At 36.6% G+C, this 9,095-nt stretch overlaps 1 protein-coding gene across 1 annotated transcript; it reads left to right on the top strand.

The window, feature by feature from the left end:
• The first annotated feature begins 2,012 nt into the window (after positions 1-2,012).
• LOC110680197 (larval cuticle protein A3A-like) lies at positions 2,013-4,061 on the top strand. Its single transcript, XM_021856016.1, has 3 exons — positions 2,013-3,119; positions 3,199-3,426; positions 3,490-4,061. The coding sequence occupies exons 1-3, from the start codon at positions 3,048-3,050 to the stop codon at positions 3,769-3,771; spliced, it is 582 nt and encodes a 193-aa protein (XP_021711708.1). The 5' UTR covers positions 2,013-3,047; the 3' UTR covers positions 3,772-4,061.
• Positions 4,062-9,095: the final 5,034 nt, after the last annotated feature.

Raw genomic sequence — 9,095 nt, 5'->3', positions numbered from 1 at the left:
GGTTCAAGAGGACGCTTGATTAGTATTTGATTCTTTGCTCCATTAGATAAAGCAATGAGCAATACAATCCAGTAACATTTGATTTCAACAAGAATACGATTACGGAAAATTGATGTGTCTGTTATGTTTATATGGGCTGGTTGGTCTAATAAACTCTCAGCAGAAATACACAATTTATCTAGGTTGGACACTGACATGTAAGTGGTTTTACATGCGCTAGCTTGTTTATCAGGAGACGATGTCTGTAAAAAAAATGTGATAACATTGTTATTTGCGATTTCTAAATATTTGGATAGGTACTCATTAAGAATAGTTTACTTATCGTGACATTCATTTTCCTCGGAATATTCCTAGAAAAATTACAGAATAACGAATAACATAAAATAGCAACAAATAATTTAGTAATCAACATTATCACATTTTTGCGAAAGCCGCTCAGGCAGGCATGATTTCTTTTTGATTCAGTTTGTGCACAATACTAATCATTTGTGAAAACTGATTTAGTGGTAACATGCCTGCTTCTTACTTGTAAGATGAAACAATTTCTGGTTAAACCATTTCCGATATTTTTTTATTTTTCGGTTCTACATTTCACATATTTTTCGGCAATTTTAAACAAACTTTCAGTTTTGAGATTTGGAATGAATTTCACAAATAATTGCGATATAATCTAAATGAGTAAAACACTTGTTTTTCTATATCTTCTTATTTAAAGAAAGAAAAACAGAAATTGCTTGAGGTTTCGCAAAATTGTTTATCATAAATGTATGGATAAATTGTTTCTTCACTTAATTGAAGAGCATTTTTACTCGTTCAGAGGATATGGGAATGGGGGCTCATAAAAGGACACGTTTGTCCTCATATGGGAAATGAGTTTAAAATTAACCTTAATGATCGACTTCTATATGTTTCCCATATGCTTACAACTAAACCCATTTGAAGAAAACATCCCATTGAACAAGAAACTAACGCTCCATTTGAAAATTTGATTAAAACTGCCGAAAAATATGTAAAATGTAGAACCAACAAAAAAAATCGGAAATGGTTTAACCAGAAATTATTTCATCTTACATGTAAGAAGCAGGCATGTTACCACTAAATCAGTTTTCACAAATGATTAGTATTGTGCACAAACTGAATCAAAAAGAGCTCATGCCTGCTTGAGTGGCTGTCAAGTGGTGTCACAAAAAATGTGGTAATGTTGATTACTGAATTATTTGTTGCTATTTTACGTTAGTCTGTAATTTCTAGGAATATTCTGATAACAAATGGACCTCACGATAGGTAATCTATTCTTAATGAGTACCTATCAAAATCTTTGGAAATCGCAAATAACATTATTATCACATTTTTCACAGACATCGCCATCGGCTCCAGATAAACCGACTAGCTCATGTAAGACCACGTACATTTCAGTGTCCAACCTAATGTTGTATTTCTGCTAAAAGTTTATTAGACCAACCAGCCCATATAAACATAACAGATACACCAGTTTTCCGTAGTCGTATCCTTGTTGAAATCAAATGTTACTGGATTGCATTGCTCATTACTTTATCAAATGGAGCATAAAATAAAATCTTAATCAAGCGTCTTCTTGAACCTATAATAATTATTATACAATGAAACAAATGTGTGAAATAGAAAAAAAGTATTATTTATTTGGCACACATCCTCATATGCTTGTTTAATGATCGTTAACATTCCAAATTCATATATAAAAATGATGCCAATATTCTTCTGAAATGGTGCACGTTTCCCTGAAGCGATCTAGTGCTAAAAAATATTGATTTGACCAATTCAATGCTTGAATAATTTAATTTGAAGTTATATTGATATTTTTCTTATTACGCTTTTTTTTGATAAAAAATGCAAAATTTTCAAACTTTGTCAAAAAATAATCCTAGGGTGCTGCAAATCATTTAAAAACGGCCTCTTTCTACACTTTTCTTGCATTTCAAGACCCATATAAACGCGTCCCTGATCCATCCAAAATAAATTTTTTTGTCGAACAGTGTAATATCTCGAGCACCAAGAGCCAAAAATAGTAACTCTTACTACCGAAGTTATTTACAAAGTACACTAAAATGATAAACGACAGCATATCAAACAGGCATAACATCAGTCTTCTACTTCTTCCTGCTGTAATGCACGTCGGGGGAACGTGATCCACTGGGTTAGGGCCAGTTTTAGCGCCCTTATGCCCTCAAAAATCACTAGTATATTCACTGCTCACTAAAACTGGCCTCCATATAGTGATCCTAATAACTTCCAATACGTGCATAATGTGTATTCAATCTCGGCTCAACTGATGATGACCTTTGCATTCAGAACGCGCTAAACTGACCAACCCCCGATACTAAATTATATACATCAGACTCGACCAGATACCTACCAAACCGATTGCAGGTTCTAAGCAATTTATGCTGCACTTTATCATGATAACTGCACCGCTGCGGCGAGTAAGCTATCCTGTCTTATGTTCTAGCCAAGTGAATGGGCGTTTATTTTGATTGAATGTCAAAAGTACACGAGTTTTAGTAGTGCAAAGTGGTGTGAACATGATCTACAAACACAAAGTTGTAATTTGATTTACAAGAGTAGGTATATGCAGTGCGGTACATGCATATATATTCAACCAAGCTGGGCAGGACTAGAACAATTTTCATTATTGGCAGTCGGCGCTGGATCGTTTCTAATCATGTGCCTATGTACTGGCCGTCCTCTGCCTTGTTAGTTTGGGTATTGAAGCTTTGGGCACTAGGCCAGCCAGCGCCCAGTCTCCAGTAAAGCCTATGTACTGAGATCCTAAACAGCAGCGTAGAGCACACTCAAAGTTCAACGCAGCTCGATGCTTTCGCAAAATTTTAGCAGCCATGCTCCGATATGCGTGTGTGCAATTGGCAAGCAATGATAAATTTTATTTCTAGCTCTTGCTTTGCTTATGATTGGAAAATTCTACGCCTAGACAGGGTGAGACTCGATCGGCACAGAATGCAATTGATCTCGCAGGTTAAGAATGATTTTAGTATAAATAGCAAAGGGCTCGTATGAATAAGCATCATAATCATCTTAGCATTGTGACAAACACCACACACGGACCACAAAAAATGGCATTCAAAGTGAGTGTTGCACCTAGTGAAGGAACCAGTGTAGGATTAAGTGCACCGAAAGTAATTATTCAAACATCAATTATTTTAGTTCGCAGTCTTCGCCGCCGTCGTGGCCGTCGCCAATGCTGTCGCAATTGGATACCCAGGTGCCTATCATCCAGCTGCTTACCCAGCTGCCTACCCAGCCCTCGGTGTTGCCAAGGTTGCTGCTCCCCTGGCTTACCCAGCCGTTGCCAAGGTTGCCGCCCCAGTGATCGCCAAGGCCGTCGATGATTATGATCCAAACCCACAGTACAGCTACAGCTACCACATTGCCGTACGGATTATCGAATGTCTGTAATCAAATCGCACCATACCTAATTCCTAATTCACATTCCAGGATGCCCTGACCGGAGACAACAAGGAACAGCAGGAATCCCGCTCCGGAGATGTCGTGACTGGATCCTACTCCCTGGTTGAACCCGATGGCACCCGTCGCGTCGTTGAATACACTGCCGATCCAGTCAACGGATTCAACGCCGTCGTCCACCGTGAGCCACTTGCCGTCAAGGCTGTTGCCCCAGTTGCCGCCTACCCAGCCGTCGCCAAGGTTGCCGCTCCTCTGGCCTACCCAGCTGCCCATGTTGGATACCCAGCCTACGGCAAGGCCATCCTTGGTTAAGCACAAAACGTCCATCTAGACACTTCTCATCTTACTTAATTGTCTTCCTCAACCTCCTTCTCAGTCATTAGTTAAAAAACTCTATTAATTCCATTCTATCGCTATACTTTCTGAGTCCCACTTCTCACGCCCCCCAATGGCTACAACTGTGAGTTTTCTAGTTATTCCAAGCTCAACTGAATGCGTGTACAAAAGATATACTTGTAAATAGTAAAAAAGCAAATCCTAGTGAGATAAGATGCTATGGATTAGTATCTTCGTCGTCCTTGACTGTGTGACATAAAACAGAGTGTGAAACATATTGAAAATAAGGAGCCGTAGTGTTATCGCATTACGGTTTAATAAATGCAATTTCTACAAAAGGAAACAGTTAAAACTCTATTCACTTTTTAAAAGCTAAGATATCACCTAGTCAGGAATTAGAACAAGAATGAATCACATGACAAACAGCACAACTTTTGTTAAAACTTGAATTCGATTCAATAATAGAACTAGGATGGGTTTACCGTTAGTAGACGGTCCCCTTTAGCGGCAATTATGGCTTTTTGCGACTGACTCGAGTTTTGCAAGAAAGAGAATGACTTCGAGAGAAATCTTTAAGTGCAACAATTTGCAATAGACATAATTGACACTGTTGATGCAGTAGATCGGAAGTAGATAAGTATTGCAAAACTCATCTGCCGGTAGATAATTAATTGTCGCACTAATTAGGCAATCTAGAGAATCGAGTTCAAAGGTCAAAAATGAGATTTTATGTCCAAATATGACACCTTAAAATTTTCAAAATGACAATTGTTGTTTTTGCATGACTTAAGTATGAGGTATGAATTAGCCCTGCATAAGAGGTAAAATACCTCAAATAATATCTCAAGCATATTCTACGAACACCAAACTGATAACTAGATCAGGTATTGTAATACCTCAATAATACTTGATGGATTTTCATATAAAAATGAAATTTTTCAATTGTAGTTCAATACCTCCAGCAGACCTCAATAGCTGTTTAATACCTCAATGAAGTATTTTCAATTGTTTTAAAGATTTTTTCCAATACTATTATAATACCAAATTGAGGTATTGACAACTGAACAATACCTAATTTTGGTATGATACCAAAAAAGGTTATGCATGAGTTATTTGGGAGTTATTTGTTCCTCCTCGGGTTTATGATCCGATTGAGATTAAAATGAGACGCTAATGCATCAATATTTCTAATCGACAAATCCGAGTCATATTTTTCCAACATGTTTTAAATAAACACCCTACTTTCATGATTAACTCAAAAAATGTTATTCATGGTCCTCACCTACAAAATCTCAAAATAGTCAAAAGTTCCAAATGGGACCGAAATGTTTCCACCGATAGCTAAATAATTTAATTGCATTCGTAGATTGCTCTTCTCCATAATCTTTATAAATTAATGAATTCGTATGCTCTGAAGGTCGCTATATTTGGCAAAATGCTTAGAAAACTATAAGAGTGTTGATATTTCAGATACTAAACAAATGAAAAGGTTCTACAAACTGTTGACACAACGCCTTCGGTTTGTTTAAAAAAGGCTAGAAAATGTTGTTATTTATTAGCTTATTGTAGTAGTAATTCGCAGATACCGTAAATTCGGGTGAAATTTCTTACTAATACAGCCCTAATATCAATGAAACATTTAGTAAATCAATGTTGATTGCCTTAACTATTGTCGAATTGCAAGTTATGAAGTTTTTGGAATTAGTGAGTGTTCATTTCTATGAAAATAATATAGATTCCAGAATAATGCTCTGTGCGAATTTGGCAGACATCCGTAAACTTTTAGTTCTCGACAAAGATTTGGACATGGTGTCAGCCTGAAAGTTTGTGAGGATGCTTAAAATATATCCCCAAAACAGACTGTATATTAAGGTGACACGGGAGACCGTGTAATTTTCCCTATCTTCTGCCTCACTCTAGCAATTATCATTGAAACTTTGCAGAAGCAAATCTCTAGTTTTAGTGAACCGATTAAACTGAAAATTTAATGGGTTGGGCACTACATATATATAATTATTGTGATACATTTTCGCATCGACATATTGAGTGGTTCTTGAGATTTGCTTCTTCAAATGGAGAGGGTGATTAAAACACAGTCCCATGCGGCCTAAAAATTCATACCAATTAGCTCATTTTGTTGAAATAATTGAATTTATGTTAGATATCAGGAACTTCCATTGGAAATTGCCTGCATATAGGCGTTTTTCGCGATATTACTAAAATTATATTATTATTTAATTCCCTAAATATTGCATTGTTAAGAATTTGGCAATTATAATCGGATTTATGGACTCCAAATTAGCTATGCAGAGCTGTTTTGAAAACTAACAATAATCGCATTGATCACTTGAATTTCACCCCGATTTTTTATTTTAGGCATGATTTTTAGCACTCACATCACATTTGTTAGAGAACTTCGGTACATGCGCCAATGAAGCTTGCCGTCGTACTTTTTTTTTTGCATTCAGTTGTATGGCATTGACAACATTATTAAAAACTGACCTAAAAAACTGTGAAAAGTGATCAATTTAATTTTTAGTTTTTATCAAACTCCCTGACACAACTTAGAAGGACATAGCTGAGAAAACAACTGACATTCCCAGTGTTCATACGAATGAAACTCATGGGACCCAGATAGCCGTAGCGGTAAACGCGCAGCTATTCAGCAAGACCAAGCTGAGGGTCGTGGGTTCGAATTACACAGGTCTTCGGGCGCATTGGAAGTCTTTCTTGATCGATTTTCTTCATACAAATTTCAAATTCGAAGTAATACTGTAAGGTGGTTCCGTGTAAAAGAAGGCATACTCATACTTCGTCTGTTTGCATATTTTCCCCTTGAAGTTCCATAGAGCACCCCTAGATATTTTGCTCAAACCTTCACAGTAGCCTCTGAGGGTCCAAATGAACAAGTTGGAGCTGTATTCTGAGATTTTTACGGTTCAATATTTTTCAAACAAAGGCCTCACTAATATCTCGGCTGGTAGCGACTAAGTGTTTTAAAATAGGTATTTTGGCGATCTCATAGGATTTTCTCCAAAAGTATCGTTCAAGATTTCTTCAAGACCTACAATTTATGTGGGCTTCGTAGCCGTGCGGTTAGTGTCACCGAGGCATTTAGCCGAATCGTGCTAAGGAGTGTGGGTTCGATTGCCGCCTCAGGCCGAAAAACTTTTCGAGAGGAATGGTTTCCGACTGTGCCACTGGGCGTTGCATGCTAGTCCGTTGTCTAGTGTGGTGCTTCCTTCAAAGGGCAAATAGCCCACCGAAAGTATTAACGTGTGTAGTGTATTTTTTTTGTAATCCCTTCAGAAAATGGGTAATTTAATGAGTTAAATATTTATATTGGTTTGTAGCATGCTGGAAAGCGTTATTCGGCTTAAAAGAACATTTTTATACTTTAATATCTGTACTTCGATATTATAAATGAATAAACCAGATTTCAATCTCATTTTAATTCACATTGAAATTTTAGTGCTTGAAATTAGAATAAAGTTTGTCTCACACAAGTAGGGGAAGAGCACTAATTTTCGACCCATCACTAATTTTGGACCCATTCATACGATTTTGGCCTACTTTGTATGAAAATCCGAAAATTGGCACAGAATTCTTGTGGGTTGAAAATTAGTGCTTTTCCCCTAATTTTTACTGAGAGTAAAGTTTCTTGAGAAAGGGTCCTTGATTTTCAGTACAAAAAAGTTAATGTGAAGTACAAAGAAAAACCTTAAGAGTCACATATTGCTCTTTAAAATGTATATTCAGGTCACATCTTAAGTTAAGAATATCGCTGGAGACTTGTCATCAGAGTCTTTCAATGAATTACAATTACAGAATGAGATCCGTAGTACATATATGGGATAATTGATTCCAATAGAGCATCATAAGCAAGTTTTCCACTTTAAGTGTAGCGAGACACAAACATCGAATCGAATGGTTGTGTATAATTTTACTAAAAGAAAAAAGGCTCAGGTCCCATGTGCGCCATTCAAATATGTACCTTTTAAGACGAATGGACTCAGTGCACCATTTATGTTCCAGTAACAAAGTAAATTTGTAACCCTTAGCCATTTTAAATCGACATATTAATGCATACTGTGGCCAATCTTTACAAAAGTTACATAATTTTTCAAACTCCATAGGGTACTGGTGTTCTGACGGTATACGATATATCTATAAAAGTTGAAGAGGCATAAGTAGGACTGTATTTGCACTTCAATCTAGAAAATTTCGCAGCCGAAATGTTTCAATTTTTTAGCAATCAAAATGCGTAATATTAGTGCACAGTAATCAATTTAGATTGGTAAACTCCACCTTCTTATATAATATTATATAAGAGTACAGAAGTGGACGCGATATACGTATATTTTGCATGCATATGAGTACATCGCTTCAAGTTTAGTAATCTTATGCACTATCATATATGGTTTTGTGTTTACTTGAAAGGTAAATGAACATCAATCTTGGCGTGCCTATGTTTTGCTACCCTGCAAACTCAAAAGAACAGCTTATGTTCATAAGAAAGTAAAATTTCTAATGCGTGTATCAGCTGATATTTGTAGCACTTAAAACAAAGCTTCTCTCTCGATTTTTTCTTTCTTTCGAACAATGTTTTGTTCTTCATACTTGATTTCTGCTCCCTCAAGGATTAAAAAAAAACCTAAATTTTAGGTAAATATTGAAGCCAGGCTAGGCTATACCATAAGTATGGAATCGTTGCAATACTGAGTATTGGAGCACTTTTAAGTTTAGCATCACCCAAAATCCAGTGATAAACATTTTTTCAACAAAAATAAAAAATCGCAGGGGCTCAAAGACGCATTTTTAAGATGACCTCAAAAATACATTAGGGGTATTCACTTAAAGTAGCGTAAACTGTGGTATTTGCGGTGAAACATTTCGAATGAAACATTCCTTTCCTGATTTCTTGAAATCCGTTCGGCTGCTTCTTTCACGGTACCCAGAATTCTTTTCAGATCGTCACCGAAGATCAACAAGCTGATGCTACAAGAACACCTTATGCAACATATTATTGCCAAAGTGGTTGCGGCTTCTGCTTGTTTATTTCTCGCAATCATTAAAGTGATCCCACATGAAAGTTTCAGAATCGAAATCTACATCTCAACTAATCAAATGCAGAACGCCTTTACTGACTAGAACAAATTTTGATGACAAATAATGGAAGTCGTTGCGCGTTGTGTTCAGTGTGGTCAAGACATCAAGACTTTTGCTTGGACTTAGACACAACATTCTATTACCGAATGGTAACTTTCATTACTCCGTGTGGCCATTCAACTAAAGAAATA

The sequence above is a fragment of the Aedes aegypti genome, unplaced genomic scaffold (genome assembly GCF_002204515.2).
Source record: "Aedes aegypti strain LVP_AGWG unplaced genomic scaffold, AaegL5.0 Primary Assembly AGWG_AaegL5_hic_scaff_1010_PBJ_arrow, whole genome shotgun sequence".
In the NCBI taxonomy this organism is placed as follows: Eukaryota; Metazoa; Arthropoda; class Insecta; order Diptera; family Culicidae; genus Aedes; species Aedes aegypti.
The sequence above is the reverse complement of the archived record's forward strand: the minus strand, read 5'-3'. Positions and strand labels throughout refer to the sequence as shown.

Coding starts and splice junctions, on each gene's coding strand:
- LOC110680197 (XM_021856016.1), top strand. CDS start 3,048: ATGAATAAGCATCATAATCATCTTAGCATTGTGACAAACACCACACAC. Junction 3,120..3,198: donor CACAAAAAATGGCATTCAAA/GTGAGTGTTGCA, acceptor CAATTATTTTAG/TTCGCAGTCTTCGCCGCCGT. Junction 3,427..3,489: donor GCTACAGCTACCACATTGCC/GTACGGATTATC, acceptor TTCACATTCCAG/GATGCCCTGACCGGAGACAA.